Source organism: Apium graveolens, chromosome 2 (assembly GCF_009905375.1).
Source record: "Apium graveolens cultivar Ventura chromosome 2, ASM990537v1, whole genome shotgun sequence".
Lineage (NCBI taxonomy): Eukaryota > Viridiplantae > Streptophyta > Magnoliopsida > Apiales > Apiaceae > Apium > Apium graveolens.
Genome location: NC_133648.1, coordinates 4,402,462 through 4,425,308, shown reverse-complemented (window position 1 = coordinate 4,425,308; position 22,847 = coordinate 4,402,462). Strand labels below are relative to the sequence as shown.

General features: G+C 31.7%; 2 protein-coding genes and 1 pseudogene across 2 annotated transcripts; 2 read left to right on the top strand and 1 right to left on the bottom strand.

Annotated features, from left to right (window-relative positions):
* The first annotated feature begins 11,596 nt into the window (after positions 1 to 11,596).
* On the top strand, positions 11,597 to 13,597 carry LOC141684547 (putative serine/threonine-protein kinase At1g09600). Its single transcript, XM_074489578.1, has 4 exons — positions 11,597 to 11,947; positions 12,680 to 12,955; positions 13,184 to 13,262; positions 13,334 to 13,597. Exons 1-4 carry the CDS (start codon positions 11,597 to 11,599, stop codon positions 13,408 to 13,410), a joined length of 783 nt encoding a protein of 260 aa, XP_074345679.1. The 3' UTR covers positions 13,411 to 13,597.
* Positions 13,598 to 13,795: 198 nt separating this feature from the next.
* LOC141705673 (putative serine/threonine-protein kinase At1g54610) lies at positions 13,796 to 15,169 on the top strand. The gene is made up of 4 exons (XM_074508565.1): positions 13,796 to 14,251; positions 14,466 to 14,542; positions 14,745 to 14,859; positions 14,953 to 15,169. Exons 1-4 carry the CDS (start codon positions 14,033 to 14,035, stop codon positions 14,965 to 14,967), a joined length of 426 nt encoding a protein of 141 aa, XP_074364666.1. The 5' UTR covers positions 13,796 to 14,032; the 3' UTR covers positions 14,968 to 15,169.
* Positions 15,170 to 20,512: 5,343 nt separating this feature from the next.
* On the bottom strand, positions 20,513 to 22,590 carry LOC141684540 (putative serine/threonine-protein kinase At1g09600; annotated as a pseudogene).
* Positions 22,591 to 22,847: the final 257 nt, after the last annotated feature.

The following is a 22,847-nucleotide window of genomic DNA, read 5'->3' as shown; positions in this document are numbered from 1 at the left end:
GCGTGTTGGGAATGATTTCCTCACCTGCTTCGACATCAAGCATCCTTCACAGTTGGCCTCTGGGTGAATCAGCTTTGGTAATCCATATGCCATCTCTTCTCTTACCATCAAAGTGAGTGCTTGGAAGTTCACATGTCCCAATCGTGCATGCCATAACCAGCTTTCTTCTTCAGTGTGTGCCATCAAACAAGTACATTTGCTATCTTCCAAAATGGCCTTGTGAAAGAGATATGTCCTAAGTCCAATCATGTATGAGGATTTAGGAATAACTTTTATGTAATCTGTTTTGATTTCATTGATATTAATAAAAGGCTTATTTTGTTTTTATTGCGGGCTCTATCTATTTAAATGTTTAAATAAGATATACCACAGTTTAGAGTAAAGCTTTTTATGGATTGTGATGAGATCATAATAATGAGACCTAAAAGATGATAACTCTAAACTTAAATAGTTCCTGGTCATAGGATTACTAACTGGTAATTAATAATCCGCAAAGATCGGTACATACTATGCTTGCTTCATTATGAAGGATGTCTGTTCTCATAGACATTTGTCTGGTGACACTATAGCTAGTATGTAGGTGCTTATTATAGAATAAGTTCACTAAACATGACTCACACAGCTGAACAACTGATGGAGTTCACTCACTGTCAGCAGTTGTTCACATAGTGATAGTTGTACAAGTATCCTTAGACTTGAGGTCATCATAGTCATCTTGTGTACACTGAACTATGCTTTGGTTTAGTTCTTAGTCTCAAGGGACAATTATAAGGGCTCTACTGGGTATAGGAATTTGTACACGAAGATAGTGTATGATCAATAAAGGATCTACCCCTTCCAGTGTAGGAAGAGAATGTTCAATGCTGATCCACTTATGTTAGTTCAGGAATCTCTGGCCAGAGTGAATGAAATTAGAAAGGAGTTTCTAATTTATATTAAATAGAACTAAGCATAGTGAATGGGAAAGCAAGTGATTAAATAAGATAGGTTTGACACAAGTTCCATGCCTTGTATTTAATCGTGACATTGTAGGGTAGAAGGAATTAATTGTACGGTAACTACTCACTGAATAGGTTCTTGGTATTCTAAGCAGTGAATTCGTATTATCCGGATAGTCGCGATATGCTGAGAAGTATCCCTCACGATGTAGAATAAATATGATTAATTAATTAATCATATTTAATGAATTATAGAATTTATATAAATAATGATAAAATAGTTTTATTATTATTTATTTCTACTACCAGCTTAATATTGAACCTACAGGGTCACACCATAAAAGAGAATGATTTAATGGTGGAGGAATTAATTAATAATGGCTGATAATTATTTATTTATGAAATAAATAACTAATTGGCAAATTTAATAATTGATTAAATGAGATTTAATTGATTATAAATTAATTAAGAAAAGGTTATTCATATTATTAATTAAGAATTTAATTTTTGGAAATTAAATCAAGTGAGAGAATTATTTCTAAAGAGTTTAGAAAAAGGATTAATAATTAAAAGGTGTTTTAATTATTAGTGAGAATAATAAAGGGTTAATAATAATAATATTTTATGGGAAAATTTCAGCTGAAAATTTTGCCTATAAATATACTATTATAAACCCTATTTTTGCCTCAACCAAAAAGATTTACAAAACCCTAATTCTCTCCATCTCCTCCTCCTTCATTACATCGTTTTCTTGGTGGATACCAGTAGAGTGCTTCACACTTGAGGAGTAGCTGCTAAGGATCTCCGTTCATCGTTCTTGGATTTCTATTAAAGACCTTCATCTTTCCATTAACGTAAAGCTTCTTAAGGTAAACACACTGAACTACGAATTAAATATTATTTTTTCGCATGGATCCTGCGGAGGGTTTCGGTTTTTTTTTTAAGATTAAATTTACGTTTTCACTGCGTTTATGTGCTAAAAACCCTTCACCTTATACAACCGATTGGGTGACCTCCTTACCTTCATCAAAAGGCGTTTGTGTTCATCATAAACCCATAGAAATTCCCCTTGAAGTACAACTTTCTTCCCATCCTCGGATAACTGCCCCAGGCTTATGATATTGTTGCACAAGGAGGGAATAAAATAAACATCCTCCACCAGAAGATCCTCACCATTCTTGCATTTGAACACAACAGAGCCCTTTCCCTTTATCTCTACGGTTGAGCCATCGCCAAAACGCACCTTTCCTATCACTTGTTCATTCAACTCTTTAAACTTGGAGCGAATTCCAGTCATATGATTGCTTGCACCGTTATCTAAATCCACAGGTTTGACTCCACTTATTTGGTTGTGTCTGACTTAAAATGTGGGATCAGACTTCCTTCGTTTAGTAAAACAACTCCATTATCATGTTCTCCATACTCCGTTAATAGGAGTGCAGGCTCTTCATCATCAACTTGGGCCATATGCACCTCTGGATTTTGCTCCTTATCACGATGTGGCTTCCTACACTCAAATGCGTAGTGACCCAAATTGCTACAGTTGAAACATCGAACCTTGCTTCTATCTCGAGGTCCACGACCACCAACATCACGTCTTCCTTTCTGGTCTGAGTTTCCCTTGTTAGCTCATTTCTGCCATTCCTCCTTGGTAAGCAGCAGACGGTTCTCCTGGGACTCACGCTTATTCTATTCTTTTTCGGTCAACAACAACTGAGAGCCAGTGCCCTCCCCTGGACCACGTAGTCTTTCATCATGTGCCTTCAAACGACCCACGGTTTCCTCAACTGTCATCTCTTCAAGATTGCCAAACTGCTCAATTGTTGAGGCAATTTGAAGGTACTTCGCTGGGACAGCTCTGAGGAGTTTCTTCACCATATACGTTTCCTGCATAGTCTCTCTTAACACCCTTATCTTTATTACCAATCCAAACAGCTTCATGCAAAAGTCATCCAATTTGTCATTCTCCCTCATTGTTAACGTGTCGAGCTCAGCATGTAGCGTTTGAATCTTAGCCCTTTGTACACGCTCAGCCCCAATACACATGATTTTGATGGCCTCCCATGCTTCTTTCGCCGTTCTTTTCTCTGCTACAGAAAGTAAAATGTCGTCAGGAATCCCTTGGTAAATGGCTTCCAACGCCACCTTATCAATTCGAGTTTCGACCTTGGCCTTTGGGTCCTTTGGATCAACTGCATCCCACACGTCCTGAGCCTCCATAAAAACCTTCATCTTGACCGACCACGCAGTGTAGTTCTCCCTCGACAGCATATGATAGTTTAGACCTATAGTGCTTTCCTTCGACTTTGAGCTTAAAGTGTTCATGGTTTCAGTTATGATGATCTCTTGGGAATACACTTAGGCATGCACAATTTATGGCTCTGATACTAGGTGATAGAACAAAGATAATACGTATAGTAATATAAGTGTATAAGTCTGGACCTGGAAAACAAAATGTATGCGGTATACGATTCCGTTTATATAAATATAATATATATGTGGTATATAAGAATAAAAAATGGGTAAAATATTACGTATAGAATTATAAGTCATATAAGAATAAAAAAAGAATAAATATAGTATATTTAGAGTTATAGTAAGATTTAAAAAGGGGTGAAACCAAAAGTTCGTAAAACCGAAAAGGGGTGAAACAAAAGTATCCCTTAAAAATGGTTTTCTTATTAACTAATAATAATACTGTTTAAAGGATTTCATTTTATTATTTTAATAAAAAATAAAAAAGAATTCTACGAAAAATAGAAATATCGTAATTATAATATGATTCAATCTATATTTTGTTAAAAATAATATAGAACTCTACATGAAAGAGAAATATAGGGGTGAAACCAAAATACGGCATAAGTGTACTAAGATGAAACCAAGTACCTTATCAAGAAATAATTTAGAGTTCTACGAAAATAGAATTGTAATCATATTACGGTTTGAACAATTTTATTATTTTTTAGTGGTGAAACCAAAATACAGTTTTTATAATATTCATACCATTTTATTAAATGGAATCCCACTAACAAATTAAAAAAAATTTAAATTAAAAAATTCCAATTTATACACATGGCCTATTTACTTGGTCGTGGTTTATATTTCTCGGAACCTATTTAGTTAAACCAATTTATGAACTTATTTATTTTAAAATATAATTAAAAATATGATTCAAACCTATAAAAATAATAAAAAATCATGGCTTATAAAAATTAAAAAAAACTTCTTCCAGTAAGTCGGCGTTGCTGATGAGCACTGACGGCTGTCCCCCAACGCCCGGTGTGGGGCGATCAGTCATTGGCGGAACATAGGGTTCATATTCATAGCCGTGATCATAATCTTCTTCAGAACTTCCGTCATAAAAACTTCCATCACGATATTGAGACATCTTTCCTCCCAGATGCAGATCCTGTTCGCCCCTCCTTCTAGCGCCAATTTGTTGACGGAGGAATTTGGTAACAATAAAATTTGAGGTTCGTAGCCGGGAACAAGATCTGTGATGGCGGTTCTTCGTCGAAAATGTGAACAGTAGTTGGTGGATCCGATGAACAATATTCGTCGGGAAAGATGAACAGTGTTTGGTGGTGGTGATTATTGGGGGCTGAGATTGCTTAGGGTTAGTGGTGGCTCCTTTGCGCTCTCGCTTCTGACCCCTTATAATGTGCCTACGTACCCCTATTTATAGGGGATCAAGCACACGTAGTTCTTGGGGAACAAGAAACCTAATGGGCTTAGATTTCTTATCCCGAGGCCCAGTAGGAAACCCACTGGAAACCGTCTTCTACTAGCTTTAGGAATGTCCGCCGATGAGGCCCAACCACAAAGGCCCAAGGCTCGTCCGCAGCTTCGAGACTTCACGGATGAGGCATCTCCCTAGCCAAGGATAACCCTCCGCTACCAGCTGTTTCTCTAGTCCACGGACGCAGGTATAGCCGTGGTTCACCCCAAATGTTGGACGCATCCTTATCCCCCGATAAGGATCCCCTACCAGATTACAGGACAAGTGATCCCAAGCTTTTGGGTGCAAAGTGCAGGATACTCCGAAGTCTCACAACAAGGACACCCGTTGACTGCAGAGACAGAGCTCCCAGAGCACACACCAGATTTCACCCCGCATCCCCAATGAGGACACCCATTGACTACAGGAGGAGACCTTCAGTCCAGGCATACTTCTGGAGGTCTCTGACCACGGACACCACCTTTCCTGTAGATATGCTACAAGAAGGAGTTCTTCAATAGAGTACATGCATCAAATAGGTTAGTAATAATAATCCCCATCTTCCTTGAATCTTCCAAAGAGTTCGTCCAAGTAGCATGTCAGAGTTGCATTTTGTACCAAGTAGAAGTAAAGGGCGCGCCCAAGCATTCCTGCATGTTGGCGCCATCATGTGTCATCAGCCTTTGATCTCTTCCTTTATCATTCTACATCATAGGGTGCACGCTAAATTACTCATCGTTAGGGCTTGCTCTAATTCTGTTCAAGCCAATGTGTGAGTCTGTCAAAACAACCATGCCTAAGTAATCCATCCAAGGTGCCTTCCCTACCTAGGGCGCGCCCTAAGGCTCACCACAGGACAGATTCCATTCAAGGAATTCTTCTCCACTTTTTTCAATAATTGGGCGCGCCTCTTCCATCATGTGTTGAGGGCGCGCCTTTAGGATAATAACCACAATCGTTAATCAGCTACTCAATCAATGGGGCCCGTTCTTAAGGCGCGCCTTCTATTTATGGAAAGTCAATCTTATCTTTTCCTAGATTTTAGGCGCTTCCCTTTCGATTCTGCTCATTTTATTAATCTTAATCTGAATTTTGTTTATACCAATTTTTGGGCATAACAGTAGACAACAATTCCCCATATTTGCACCTTAAACTAATCAAGAAAAATGAGTTGTACAAGCAATAATTCAGAGTTCTTGAACACTGGTTCGAAAGAAAATAAGGATCAAGAGTGAACAATATTCACTAATGAACTCTATCCCGAAGATCTCAATACTTATACAAATTTTTTTGCATGTTGACGTGTATATATTAATTAAATTTTGGGAAGTATTAGACTATGTGTTCATGGAATTTTGGCTCATTCATGAAATTTTGGTTGTTGCTGAGAGTAACAGCTGCTTTAAAACCGAGAAAAGCCCATTGTTTTATATTAAATCTTTGTTCTCCCTGGTATGTCCCTCGTGTAATCTCACTCTAAAACTTGCACTTGTATCATGAGCCGATACAACAATGAAAATGTGGGTCCCTTGTAGGTCCCTTAAAATAAAATTTCTGACTTTTTGATATCATAATTGATGGCAATATATGAATGTGTCCCACAACAATTTAAAATAAGTGTGTAAGGGCAAAACATATACTCTAGAGAAAATTCTAGATTCTTCATTTTGGGCGTGATTTCATATTAAAAAGTAAAAATAGTTTAAAATTTTAATATAATATAAAATAATAAAATAATTACATAATAAATTCTTGAAAAAAAATAATAAATTATGATCTTAAGTGTTCGGGTTTATCATTAATGTTCGGGTATACCCAAATCTGAAAAAACTTTAAAATTCCTATATTTGAAATTAATTATGACATTCTTCATTTTCTTTGTTTTGGACTTATTTATATCAGTATAAAACCCGTGTGATATGCAAATTATTTTCAATATTATCTCATTTTTTTAAATTAATTTGAATTCAAATTTTTAAGATATGAAATTGATTTATTTAAAATTTTTAATTAATATGTTTTGATAATGACTATACATATAAATACACGTGTATAAGCTAGTGATATTTTAAGAAAAAAGTGGTATTTTAGTTTAAAAAATAATATTAATGATCGAAGGATATAGTTTAATTGATATTTATAGGTGTGTTTATAAAAGATAATTATATTTTAATTAAAAGGTAAATTTTGTTGAGATCAATAATATGCGAAGAATTATCTCTGCATTTATTTTAGTTTTGTTTTAGCTAGGATTAGTTTTATACTTTTTTTGTATTAGCCTAAAGCCTTTTACGCCGACTAAATTGACTAATTATATTAAGATTTATTTTAGTTTAATTTGTTTGAACCTGAATCAATGGTAAAAAATTTATGTTAGCCAGATTAAAGTACATATAATTTTATTTTAGCTAGTCTAATTATTTTCAGATTTTAATTTTGCTTTATTCTTGATCAATGGTATAATTATTTTTTTAACCCGGATATATAGTATACATTAATTTATTTAGTCTGACGCTATTATATTGAATAAGGAATTATCACTAATTTTATTTTAATAAAATAGTATAGAAATTATAGAAATTAAAAAAAATCAATAATTATATAAACCTAAACATCGTACAAATAGGCTGACTAACAAATATTTAATATTTCGACTATTATCAGTGGATGCTCGTTATCCGACTCATTATTTAACTATCAACAAATTCTTTACTATGGTTTGTCCATTTTCAAGTCAATCCGGGCTTTCTCTGGAGGAAAGCCCCAACCCCTTCATTTCCTTTTGCTCTCGTTAATTTTTTTTCAATAAAACACAATTTTTTGGGTGTTTGCGTATCTCTCCTCTTGGGGTGTGTGTTTTGTCTCTCCTTTTTAAGTATTTTGTTATGTTTTTGCTTAGTCATGGTTGGGTTTATTTGGTGTTGGATATGTTGAGAACGAGTTTATTGATATTTTTAGTGATCTGCAAAGCCTGCATCGAATCTGGGGCGTTGATGATTATTGTAAGAGCTCACCTCTCACAACCAAAGATCGTTCATCCTTCACGGGTTTACACTTTCGGCATGTCTATAGTATCCGGCATGTAGATAGTTGGAGTGTCGTCGGCATGTCTATAGCTAGTGTCCGACATGTAGATAATTGGGGTGCTACTTCTCTAATCAGTTTATGCGATTGGTGTTTCTGAAAATTGAGCTAACAATGATTTTTATGTGATATGGTCAATTGCCATGTTGCTATTTTCAGAGAAGTTAGTACTATTTGGATCGTTTAGGATGTCTTTGATTTGGTTTTTAGCTTAAAGAATTTTTAAATTCTATATGTTAAACGATCAGGAAGCAAATCATCTAATTGTTTATAGTATGTTATTTGTTTTATCTCCTGGTTTTATTCACGGTAGGGGGTTTGTCATATACTATATTCAAGTTAATGAAAGTTTTTTGCATTTGTCAAAAAAACTAATAACAAATTAAGGGGACAAATTAAGTTTTTTGCATTTTTGCCTTGAATTTAATTTTTGTTTTAGCGCAAATCAATATTATACATAATTTTATTTGAACTTGAGACCCGCCATATTCTGCTAATTACAAGTATTAACTTTATTTTTAATTTTATTTTAATCCGGAGTGAATATTATTTTATATTAGACCGATGACATTATATCGGACAACTATTGCCTTTCTAATTATAAATTTGTTTTAACTCGGTTTAGTAATATATTTTCTTTAGCCGGATCAGTAATATTTTATTTTTTAACCCAATTTAATAGTATTTATTTTTTAGTCGGATCAGTCATATTTTGTTTTTTTTTGTTTTTGACTAAGCCAGCAAATTCAAACTAATTGTATTTTGTTTAATTTTATTTTTTATTTAAGATTATATCAAATAAAATAATTTTGTTAAGCACGTGTGAATAATATATAAAATTTTATTTAAACCCGATTTTATTAGATAAATTATAGTTCTATCTTTATTTATACAATTGTATTGTGAATATTTATCAATTTATGAGAGTTTTTTTAATATTACTATAATTACAGGTAACCGGACCAACTACCATTAAAACTTTAATATAAGATTACTAGCCTAAAATCTGTGCGATGCACAGATTATTTTTAATATTATTTAATTTTTGAATTTAATTTGAAGTGAAACTTTAAGCTATAAATTTTTTTATTAGAAATTTTTAATAATATGATTTAATAAAAAATTTAAATGTATACGTGTATAAGTTAGTGACATTTTAGTTTTAAAAAAAATATCACTGATTGAAAGATATAATTTCATTCATATTTATAGGTGTGTTTCTCAAAGATAATTATGTTTTAGTTAAAAGTTAAATTTTAGCTAAAATGAATAGTATACAAATTATTTTTAGTTATACCGATTAAATCTAACTAAATTCATATTTATTTTAGTATAATTTGTTCAAACCAGGTCAATGGTAAAAACTTTTATGTCAAAATGGTAAAAAATTATACTAACCCGTATAAAAATACATATTTTTTTATTATAATTGTTCTAATTATTTTCTTATTTTGATTTTTGATGAATCAATTATATAATTTTTTTAAATAACATATATTGATTATTTTAGTATGACACAATTATAGTGACTAATGAACCATCTATATTTTCTTTTTATTAAAATAATATAGATATTATAAAAACAGAAGAAAATCTTTAATTATATAAACCCAATGTACACACCAATCTACTATCAAACATTTAATATTTTGGATCCCACTCTTCCAAGCTTATATTACACATACCAACTAATTAGGTAGATTTTGATTTTATTTTAACACGAATCAATAATATACGAATTATCTTTAATTTGAATTTAATTTTAGTTTTACCTAGATCAATAATACACACTACTTTTTTTGCTAATTTTTTTTGCTAAATAATACACACTACTTTACCTTCATGCCCGTTATATCAACCAACTACTTATATTTAGTTTATTTTTATTTTTATTTTAGCTATTATTTTAAATCGAATAGATAATATACTTTATTTTGGCGTGATGGCATTATATCTAGCAGCGTATTGCATTTCAATTTTTATTTGAAAAAAATTAGCCAAATTGGTAATAATTATTATTTTATTTTAGCATGAGTTAACAAATCTTGCCTATTATTTCAAACACATCTAATTATATTTAGTTTTTTTGTTTATGTAAAATGGTGTAAAAGATAAGAAATTATGTTTATGAAGTTGTACCGAAGATATTTGTAAGAGAATACTCTTTGAGTTTGTTGAAGGGAGAAAAGAGGACAGAGGTGCTTAAATAGAGGTGATGGAAGTTTGTTTAATTTGAGTTTATGGATGCATGTTCATACATACATATACACACATGCATATATATAATTTAAACCAGACTATTGGTCAAAAGTACATTTACAAATTTTTACTCAAAAATCACATTTTTGACACCGAAAATAATTCTAAACCCATTAATAATATAAACACATTAAATAATCTTAAAAATTAATAAATTATACATATTTTCATATCCGTGCATAATTTAATAATATTTATTTCACATGTATCATCTTAATTAATGCATATATTTATATTTTCAAATCTTAGTGAAATATCAAAAAATACTTATTTTTATTTAGATTTATGTTCGAGGAATAGATACATATATACATATATTTTCTCAATAATTATAATAATAATAATAATAATAATAATAATAATAATATATCATCCAATAATTATAAGTGAGAAACATATCAAGCATTAATCTAATTCAAATTAAGTACTTTTTGATGTTTTGTGAAATTTAAAATTCTTAATATTAACATTTACAAGACACTTATTTATATTGTTAATTTAATGATTAATAACACATGAGTTAGATGTCAAATAAAAAACTATGTATGGAGCATACTTGTGCATTTAACTATTTATATTATATATATTGTTGTCATAATTTGACTATTATATTTTTATAATACAAATAAATTCAAATTCAGACAAAGATTAAGACTTTCATATATATATAAATACAATACATACCTGTAAGTGTTGTATGGCTAATCAATAATATTTTTAACACCACATATTTCTAATATACAAACATATAAAATAATTATGAACAAATCAATATTTTATACAAATCTGCTTGGCTAAAGATTGTGTTATGTATAATTAATAGACCTCCGTTATATTTTATTATTATTTTCTCTATCGTCATTCTATTTCTCAAAAGTGTGTTTTTTGAATGTATGGTAGAAAATGAACAAAGACACATATAATTTTTTGCTTATAGCCTTCATTAAACATATGATCAACTTGAAAGAATGGTAGCCACGAAGCAAATAATTTTAGTAATATTTTGTATCAAATTAAATTAAAAGGAATCAGAACTATGTATTTGTTAGTATTGAACAGGAATGTGAAAAGTTACTAAGTTCAATAAATATTCGAATAACAATGAAAAATAAAATTATAAGCATATAAACTACTATTTAACAAAATTGGTTGGTAGATTGAAATTAAAAATACACGGTCACTGTTATGTTTGTTATGTTGAGACAAAAGAATTTATTATTTGACTAAATTTCTCGTTTACCATACCAAATCTAACCCCAAATTTGGGTACCAAGCAAAGTATAAATATAAATTCAAGTGAGATTAGATGAGGACAAACCAGGGGAACAAATTTTTTACATAAAATAGTGGGCTTCTCTATGTTGTAACTTGTAAAGCACCTGTTACTCAGCAACAACCAAAATTTCATGAGTACAGCCTACTACTTGCCAAATTTTCATAAATGCATACACCTCAACATGCACAAAAACGTTTGTATAACTGTTGGTATCTTCGGAATAGAGTTCCTTACTAAATATTACTACTCTCTCGATCCTTGCTTTCTATTCAACCTCGAGTTCAAAAACTCTGAATCTCTTGATTATTTTAAGGTGCAGATATGGGAAATTATTGTCTATTGTTGATTGGACACAATGACACTCAAGAAGATGCAATGAAAAGTTTACCATTGCATAGTGAAGGTAATTGGAGTCATGGAATATCTAGGCACAATTCTCTTTCCACGTATACTTCCTTTCCAAAGTATTCGCCTTCTTGGAATAAAGAGAATCGAAGGAAAAAGGCTCTGTATGCTTTCCGCCGGTGCTATCCTGGCATTGGAAGAATTCCTAAAGGTGGTGAGGCTGAGCTGATTGCAGCAGGGTGGCCTTCATGGATGGTTGAAGATCCCAGTGAAGCTTTAAGGGAATGGATTCCACGAAAATTAAAGTCTTTTGAGCTATTACGACAAGTATACCCCTATCCTTTCTTCTTTTCTATTTAATAAGTTTATTTTGTTATGTCTTAATATTTGAAGGTGAGATCTTGCGAGAGCCAAATGGTTAAACTCTTAGTATATGCATATGTGTGTCTGAGTATAAAAATTTATTTTATTGGCCTTTATTTAAATTATTGAATAAAATTTCTTACATCAATTAATCAATGTATCCCCTGTGGTAAAACTGTTGATTAGCAATCAGCTCACAGTATATGTATTCCCTTCTGATAAAAACTGTTGATTAGAAGTTTTTTTAGAGATTAGAAAAGTATACTCCTTTGCCTTACTTATTTTTCAAGATTAATAAGTTTAATTTGGCATCTCCTAATATTTACGTGATATCTAGCAATGGAGCCTAATAAATGCCCCAATCTCTGTTGGTCAGGGTTAAACTCTTAGTAGATGCATATGTATATAAGTATATAAATTTCTGTTATTGGCCTTTATTTAAAAAATAATTAAAATTTCTTACGTAGCTAGCACTGAACCAGTTGATCCCTTCAAATCATTAGATCATGTATCCCCTTCACTTGTAAAATTGTTGATTAGCAATCAGCTCTCTGCATATATGTAATTCAGTACATCATCCACTTGTCTCCTCATAATTGGTAATGTTTTACTGTCATTATGGATGGTTTTTTTTGTAGTATTTTCTTGAGTAGCTGATTAAAAATCTTGGCTGAGTGACTTAATTTCTCTTTGCAGATTGGTGAAGGCAGCCATGTTTATCAGGCACTTGATCTCGAGAAGCAGAAAATCGTTGCTTTAAAGAAGATCAGAGTCAACATTTGGGAACCTGAAACCATTCGCTTAATGTCCAGAGAGATTAGAATTCTACGCAGTCTACACCATCCTAACATAATAAAATTGGAAGGTGTAGTTGCATCAGAGTTTTCATACAGTGTGTACCTTGTGCTGGAGTACATGGAACATGATCTTGCAGGGCTTGCTTCCACTGGCCTTAAGTTTACCGAAGCTCAGGTACACATAGAAAGTATTTTACACTTTTATATGCAAAAATGATATTCAGGAAAGAGTGTTACAATTTTTCTCTTAATGTGGAATCATATTTTCTCGAATATCTCCATGCTTTGTGACACACAATTTAAGATAGCGTTGTACCTAGAGGTGTACTTGGGGCTATGATTCATAGAGATGCAAGTGTAAGATTTTTTTTTCTTCATATATATAAAACTCAACTTTTTGCAGGTCAAATCTTATATGAAGCAAATTTTTTGCGGACTTGACTACTGCCACCGTCAGGGGATTCTTCATCATGATATCAAAGGTTTCAACCTTCTTCTTTTATTTAATTTTTTTTTTTTTTTGCTGAGTGTAATTTCCAACCTTCTCTCACAGGCTCCAACCTTCTGCTTGACGGCAATGGGCACTTAAAAATTGCAGACTTCAGGTGGGGAAACTTTTACAATCCGTAAAAAGTTCGCCCTCTGTCAACTAGTGCCATTACTCTTTGGTACCGAGCACCTGAGTTATTACTTGGCGCCACTTGCTACAGTGGTGCTATAGATTTATGGAGTGCTGGTTGCGTTCTTGGTGAATTGTATACAGGAGAACCTATCTTCCAAGGGACAACGGAGTTATACATGATTTGCTAATGTGTTACAGAAGTATAAACATGTAATGGCTACTAGAAAGATATATAATTGAAAAAAGTTTGCTTTTACAGTTTATAGAAAGATAAGGCAATGCCTGATACTATAACTTCTAAGGGAAGTAGTCCTTCACTTTTGGAATATACATTATGACCTCTTGAATGCAAACCATACCTCTGCTTTTTTTTTGCTGGAGTCTGTCTGCGCATTGTGCAAGATAATAAATTAGCGAGACAGTTATTTTATTTCAAGCCAGGGCGAGGCAAAAGAAGGGTGACGCATTGCGCGTAGGCCAAATATTATTTCTACATTTTCCTGCCATAGCCAGACAGTAATGCACCCAATGAAAGACCTAGCCAGAATGGCCTTGTTCATTTACTGCATCAATTTTTCTATTACAATTGAATGATGAAGTTCGTATATTTCTGTCTATTAGGTGGATCAAATGCTTAGAATATTCATGATTTGTGGCTCACCTTCAGAGGACTACTGGAGAAAATTGAAACGGTATCCGGCAGGCATCATTGATCCTCAAAAACATTTTACCAGACGTGTTGCAGAAATTTTCAAAGCCTTTCCTGCACCAGCACTAGCACTACTTGAGACCCTTCTATCCATAGACCCTTCAGGTCGAAAGTCTGCTGTTGATGCTTTGAATTGTGAGGTACTAAGTAGTTTTGCGAAGTTAGATTCCTTTTTCTTATTCTAACTCTAATCTGAGAATTCTTGTTCTTTCCTAAAACTATTTTCTCTTGTAGTCCATCAACTCTGTAATTTTCTGCCTATTATTCTATATTCCCTTTTAATATATGCATTTGAACCCTTTGATTTTTCCGTTTTGAGTTACCTATTGATGCACAATTTGGTTTTCATTGCAGTTCTTTCGGTCAGAACCTCTTCCAAGTAAACCTGAAGAGTTACCAGAGTGTCCAGATGAAACAAGAATGTTCATAATGTAAAATAATCAGTCTTCATATGTGTATCGATGTGTGTGTGCGTGTGTGTCACATCCTTAACCTCCCTCGAGAATTTTATGTTTCTACAACTGTCATAGCCACGGAATTTTTGTCATGTCCCTCAATAGGTGTGAGCTGATTTATCTTGGCTACAGAAATGTTTAATGTTGTTATAATGTACAATATTATTGGAACTTGTAGAGAAGCCGCTGGAGGGAACAAGGGTAACATATATGATATCAAAGGAGAAGGGACATCTAGATCTAGAGCCATTCCAGCTCTTCGTCTTAACGCAGAATTATACCACTCAATGCTGGTAAGTTTTGTTTATTAACAATAAATCTTTTGTACCTGGATCCAATCTTTACATTTAATTAATTGAGTGGGTAATTAATTTGTATGCCGGCAGAAAGGGTTGAGGTGAAGTTCAAGCCTTCCAGCGTTGAAGCTGCTTCTGGAATTCCAAATGAAATTAGTGGTTCAAATTCTGGAGCGTGAGCTTAGGTCACCTTTGAGCTGACTAATTTCCTACATGTATGTGTTTCAAAATTACTGCATCATAAAATTCATGTAATACCGGGATCATGATATTTTCGATTATCTTCCTTAAATTTGTAATATTTTTTAAATTATTTCCTTTGTTTTGAATCTTCCTAAACAATATGTGATCAATCTTAATTCGTGGATTATACTGAGTATGACCAATTACCATCGTTGTCGCCTGAGAATTTATTTTGATACCCAATTTGGTATATCCAGTATGGTGCTTTTGTTTAATAGGTAAATGAGCTTACCATGCTTTTACGGGAAGAAGTTCAAAAGATCCTGGTACTTCCTTAATATAGTAACCTGTTTCTTGTTTTTCAATAAAAAGAAAAGCTTTATACATTTCAACTGGTTCACACGTACAGTTGTCTCTGCGCATTTGCAGATAGAAGTTAAGATAGAAAATCGTTTAGAAAACAGAACTTCGAGATTGTTCGAAGATTGAGTTAGAATTTCAACTCAAAGTTTCGGGGATGGGTTAGACGTTTGGATTTTTTTAATAATCCAACCTTACGGATGATTATATATATGAGTTTTATACATGTAATTGAAATATAGAATTTTTAAAAATTAAGCTATTATGTTTTTATAATAGTTCTATAGAAAAAACTGCAAGAAAAATATATTTTTTGTACTTTTCGCCTATTGTTTGTCACATTTCCTACTGAAACTCTAAAAGTTAGTTAATTACACTTACAGTTTTGTGTTTCCATTTATTTTTTGGATAATTATAATTATTACGAAAAAATATTAAATATGAAAATGATTCGATAAATTAAAACTTTTCAAGTGAAATGTCATTTTATAGTGAAATAAAACTAGGGGAAAAAATTGGGTAAGAAAACAATTATGACTAAGAAAATCGTTTAGAAAATGGAACGTCGAGATTGTTCGAAGATCGAGTTAGGTTTTCAACTCAAAGTTTCGGGGATGGGTTAGACATTTGGATTTTTTTTAATAATCCAACCTCACGGATGATTAGATATATGATTTTTATACATGTAATTGAAAGATAGAATTTTGAAAAATTAAGCTATTATGTTTTTATAATAGATCTATAGAAAAAAACGGCAAGAAAATTATTTTTTTGTACTTTTCTCCCATTGTTCGTCACATTTCCGTTGATCAAACTCTAAAAACATAAATATCTATTCATTTTAATAGTGAAACTCTAAAAGTTAGTTGATTACATTTACAGTCCCGTGTTTTCATTTGTTTTTTGGATAATTATAATTATTACGAAAAAAATATTAAATATGAAAATGATTCGATAAACTAAAACTTTTCAAGTGAAATGTCATTTTAGAGTGAAATAAAACTAGGAAAAAAAATTGGGTAAGAAAACAATTATGAATAAGAAAATCGTTTAGAAAATAGAACGTCGAGATTGTTCGAAGATTGAGTTAGATTTTCAACTCAAAGTTTCGGGGATGGGTTAGACGTTTGGATTTTTTTAATAACCCAACCTTACGGATGATTATATATATTAGTTTTATACATGTAATTGAAATATAGAATTTTTAAAAATTAAGCTATTATGTTTTTATAATAGTTCTATAGAAAAAACTGCAAGAAAAATATATTTTTTGTACTTTTCGCCTATTGTTTGTCACATTTCCTACTGAAACTCTAAAAGTTAGTTAATTACACTTATAGTTTTGTGTTTCCATTTGTTTTTAGGATAATTATAATTATTATGAAAAAAATATTAAATATGAAAATGATTCGATAAATTAAAACTTTTCAAGTGAAATGTCATTTTATAGTGAAATAAAACTAGAGAAAAAATTGGGTAAGAAAACAATTATGACTAAGAAAATCGTTTAGAAAATGGAACGTCGAGATTATTCGAAGATCTAGTTAGGTTTTTAACTCAAAGTTTTGGGGATGGGTTACACATTTGGATTTTTTTTAATAATCCAACCTTACGGATGATTAGATATATGATTTTTGTACATGTAATTGAAATATAGAATTTTGAAAACTTAAGCTATTATGTTTTTATAATAGATCTATAGAAAAAACCGGCAAGAAAATTATTTTTTTGTACTTTTCTCCCATTGTTCGTCACATTTCCGTTGATCAAACTCTAAAAACATAAATATCTATTCATTTTAATAGTGAAACTCTAAAAGTTAGTTGATTACATTTACAGTCCCGTGTTTCCATTTGTTTTTGGATAATTATAAATATTACGAAAAAAATATTAAATATGAAAATGATTCGATAAATTAAAACTTTTCAAGTGAAATGTCATTTTAGAGTGAAATAAAACTAGGAAAAAAAATTGTGTAAGAAAACAATTATGAATAAGAAAATCGTTTAGAAAATAGAACGTCGAGATTGTTCGAAGATTGAGTTAGATTTTCAACTCCAAGTTTCGGGGATGGGTTAGACGTTTGGATTTTTTTAATAATTCAACCTTATGGATGATTATATATATGAGTTTTATACATGTAATTGAAATATAGAATTTTTAAAAATTAAGCTATTATGTTTTTATAATAGATCAATAGAAAAAACTGCAAGAAAAATATATTTTTTGTACTTTTCGCCTATTGTTTGTCACATTTCCGTTGATCAAAATCTAAAAACATAAACATCTATTCATTTTAATAGTGAAACTCTAAAAGTTAGTTGTTTACATTTACAGTCCCGTATTTCCATTTGTTTTTTGGATAATTATAATTATTACGAAAAAAATATTAATTACGAAAATGATTCGATAAATTACAAACTTTTCAAGTGAAATGTCATTTTATAGTGAAATATAACAAGGAAAAAAATTGGATAAGAAAATAATTATGACTAAGAAAATCGTTTAGAAAATAGAACGTCAAGATTGTTCGAAGATTGAGTTAGATTTTCAACTCAAAGTTTCGTGGATGGGTTAGACATTTGGATTTTTTTAATAATCCAACCTTACGGATGATTAGATATATGAGTTTTATACATGTAATTGAAATATAGAATTTTTAAAAATTAAGCTATTATATTTTTATAATAGATCTATAGAAAAAAATGCAAGAAAAATATATTTTTTGTACTTTTCGCCCATTGTTTGTCGCATTTTCGTTTATCAAACTCTAAAAACATAAACATCAATTAATTTTAATAGTGGAACTCTAAAAGTTAGTTGATTACAATTATAGTCCCGTGTTTCCATTTGTTTTTTGGATACTTATAATTATTACGAAAAAAATATTAAATATGAAAATGATTCGATAAATTAAAACTTTTCAAGTGAAATGTCAATTTATAGTGAAATAAAACTAGAAAAAAATTGGGTAAGAAAACAATTATGACTAAGAAAATCGTTTAGAAAACAGAACGTCGAGATTGTTCGAAGATTAAATTAGGTTTTCAACTCGAAGAGTCGGAGATGTTTAGGATTACACACTTGAATTTTTTTATTTTTATTTTTTAATAATCCAACCTTAGGATGATTAGATACATGAATTTTATACATGTAGTCGAAATATTGAATTTTTAAAAATTAAGCTATTATATTTTAATAATAGATCCATAAAACAAACTTTTAATTCCTACCGGAATTGGTAGGTTTTGGCCAAAAAAGTTGTTTGTCCTTTTCCTAGTTGGGTATTTCCTACCAAGTTTGGTATGAAATAGACCTAAAATTGGTAGGAAAAGGCATCACCTAAAAATATTAATTAAATTGTTATTTTAAGAATTTCGTATAATATTCGATTTTTAATAAATATTATCCAATTTTTTAAATAAGATATATTTGTTTGTTTCACTATATATTTTAGGGATATGATAAAATTTTTAAAAAAAAATAAATATATTTGGTTTACTAGTATTTAGTCCTATATTGATATTTAAAATTTTTTAAATATTTAATTTACTTTTTAATAATTGCACTCACACTAAAAATTAAAAAAAAATCGTTAAACCCCATTACCTCCCTATATTGGTTGTAGTTTCACGAAAATTTTAAACATGAAAGTAAATTCAAAATTTTTAAAATTGGAGCGAAATCCAAAATTTCAAAAACAAAGTCCAACTCAAAACCTACCAATATTGGTAGGAAATGAACTTTAGTTTCACGAAAATTCAAATATGGAGCCAAAACTAAAAGGTTTAAATATGGAGCCAAAACCAAAAATTCAAAATTTTCGTCAAATGCAAAACCTACCAATATTGGTAGGAAATGAACCTTATTTTCACAAAAAATTCAAATTTGGAGACAAAATCAAAAATGAAAATTTCAAATACGGAGCCAAAATTAAACTCAAAAATTTGAAAATTTCACCTAAATCCATAACCTACCAATATTGGTAGGAAATAGGTGACTTGAACCTATAAACCACTATCTTCCTCTTTTCACTTTTAATTTCATCTACTCCACCAAAATTTCATTTCATAATTTCTCCATCCTTTTCTTATCTTTTGGTAAATATCTTCATCTTCTTCATTTAAACCATCTCATATATATGTATGCATTTCAATATTTTTAACATATTTTTTATCTTGATTCATTTATATAATTACTTCTTTGTTTTTACTACATGTATTAATTGTTCCTGTACGTTAATGACTACTAACATTTATAATCTCTTCTTATATAGATTTTATTCACTCGAGACCAAGGAAATGAAACAAACAAAGACGAAAATGGAAAACTCACAAAGAATGTAGACAAATTATTCAACAACGATAATGAAGAAATTACAAAGAATGAAGGCAAATGATTCAACAATGATGAGAACTTGAAGATGATTAGTCTTAACTTTTGAAACATCTATTAATTGTTATAATGAATTATTATTTCTAATATGCAATTATCACGAATATGTAAAAAAATTTTAATGTTGTAATGGTGATATGTCCGGATTGTGATTTATGATAAATTTTTCAATTTTGGTTATTGTTGTATGCTTATGATTTAGATATTAATTTATGTACAACTTGTTCTACATTGTTATCAATAATTTTTTTTTTTATAAAAAAACTGTCCAACATTTCCCACCACATTCAAGGTATTTCCTACCACATTCAAGCTAAACAGTGGTAGGAAATGCTGATATTCATGTTTTGTGACATAAAACCTAGCATTCATCAATCAAAACCTACCAGTTATGGTAGGAAATACTCACTCAAAACCTACCAATTTTGGTAGGAAAAAGGTCTTTTCTGTGTGCATGACACGTGGATGGGTCCCACATGCCAACTCATCAATCTGACCCCAATTTGTATGACGTGGCAGCTAACATGGAAGGTGACGTGGTCGCCCATGTGGCGTGCCACATGGGCGGCCACTTGGCAAGTGGGACCATTTGAGATACAAGCACCAATTCCTACCACAAAACAATTCCGACTGGAGCAAATCTTACCAAGCCTTTTGGTAGGAATTGCCCCCTTTTCCTACAAGAAATAGCCCATTTCCTACCAAAACGCTGTTAGGAAATGGCCGTTTTTCTTGTAGTGTTATTCCAAGCATTAATTGCAGACTTTCGAGCTGAAGATTCTATTGAGAGCAGGGTCTCAATCAGCGCTAATGCTGGTGCAGGTAAGCTCTCGAACTTTTCTGCAATACATCTTTTAAAAGGTTTTTGAGGATCGAATATTTCTGCAGGACGCAGCTTCAATTTTCTCCAGTATTCCTCGGAAGGTGAGCCACAAAGCGTGAATATTTGACGCAGCTGATCCACCTAATAGACAGAAACATACCAACTTTATCATTCAATTGTACTTGCAAAGTTGATGCAGTAATAGCAACAATGAATAAATGAAGTTGGCCATTTTGGCCATGCACGCAGAAGTCTTTCATTGGGTGGATTACTGTCTCGCCATGGCAGGAAAATGTAAACATATTATTTGGCCTAAGCGCAATGCGTCGCCCTTATTTTCCTTTGCTCTGGCCTGAAATAAAATAATTTTCTCGCTAATTTATTATCCTGCGCAATGCGCAGACAGGCTCCAGATAGACTCGAGTGAAAGAATAAGAAGAAAAGCTAAAAGGAAAAGGTTAGGTTTGCATTCAAGAACTATTTTGTTATAATGTATATTCCAAAAGTGAAGGACTACTTATCTTAAGCATGTGAAAACATAAACTCACACCACTCTAATGCTACATTTATCAATATGTGGAAATGAAATTTAATGTTTTAATTGTTCTACCTTATCCACCATCATCAGAGGTAGAAAAATTCATAGTACAAAAAAAATTACTATAAACAGTTGACATTTCAGACGCTGCTATTGTAGACTACTAATTCTAAGTAATTTACTATAAACCGTAAGAACAAACGTGTTTCAGCTATTTATCTTTTAAGTAGTTATTACATGTTTATTTGTCTGTAAGAACACATTTGCAAATCATGTACCTCCGTTGTCCCCGGGAGAATTGGTTCTCCAGCATACAATCCAGCAAAAAGGCAACCGGCACTCCATAGATCTACAACATCACTGTAGCAAGTGGCGCCAAGTAATAACTCAGGTGCTCGGTACCGAAGACTAATGACATAATTCGTAAGAGGGAAAACTTCTTGCAGATTGTTGAAGTAGGCCAAACCAAAGTCGACAATTTTTAAGTTCCCGCTGTTGTCAATTAGAAGGTTGGAACCTTTTATATCTCGATGCAGGATGCCCTGACGGTGGCAGTAGTCAAGTCCGTAGAACAGTTGCTTCATGTAGGATTTGACCTGCAACAAGTTGAGTTTTATTATAAGTATAAAGATGAAAGAAAATAAAATATCTTACACTACATCATTTTGCATGAAGAGATTTAAGAAAATGTGAATTTACATTAAGAGAACATTTGTAACTTGACTTTTTCCTAAATATCATTTTGCATAAAAACTTTTACTATTGCACAAACTTTGCACGAGTACCTGAGCTTCTGTAAACTTCAGCCCAGTGGAAGCAAGCCGTCCATGTACTCCAGCACAAGGTACAAACTGTATGAAGACTCTGATGCAACTACACCTTCCAATTTTATTATGTTAGGATGGTGTAGACTGCGTAGAATCCTAATCGCTCTGGCCATGAAGCGAATGGTTCCAGGTTCCAAAACGTCGACTCTGATCTTCTTTAAAGCAACAATTTTGTGCTTCTCAAGATCAATAGCCCGATAAACATGGCTGTAAGTGTTAAAAATAAATAATATATTTTTGACTATTAAAATAATAGAATTGTGTGGGAGTCTCTAGAATAATCTTGGTACATGTATTAGTATTTTTCTATGTTCAATGTATTGGTGTAGGTACATGTAATCTCTAGATACATGTATCTTGGTCAAGTGTTGTCTATTGGAGTCTAAGAGTTATCTAGATATTTCTATGGAGTCCTATATAAAGCCTTGTGCCAAGTCATTTGTAATCAAGTAATTTTTCAATTAATACATTTCTTCTCCTAAATTGTCTTGTGTGAGTTTGTGTGAGATCCTTTCTTCCAACAAAGTGGTATCAGAGCCAAAGGTTCTACTTCTACTTGTCTTCAAAGAAGGCTTGTGTGGTGTAAAGAAGAAGGAGATCATGGCAAATGGAATGTCTCAATGGCAAATGCCAAAGTTCACCAAAGATAATTATGAGAATTGGTGCATTCGTATGAAGGCGATCCTTGGAGCAAATGATGTGTGGGAAATTGTGGAGAAAGGATTGGAGGTGCCCGAAAATGAAGCAAATTTGAATCAAGTTCAAAAAGATCAACTTCAAGCCCAAAGAAAGAAAAATCAAAAGGCGATCATGATCATTCATCAATGTTTGGATGATTCCATATTACAAAAAGTTGCTT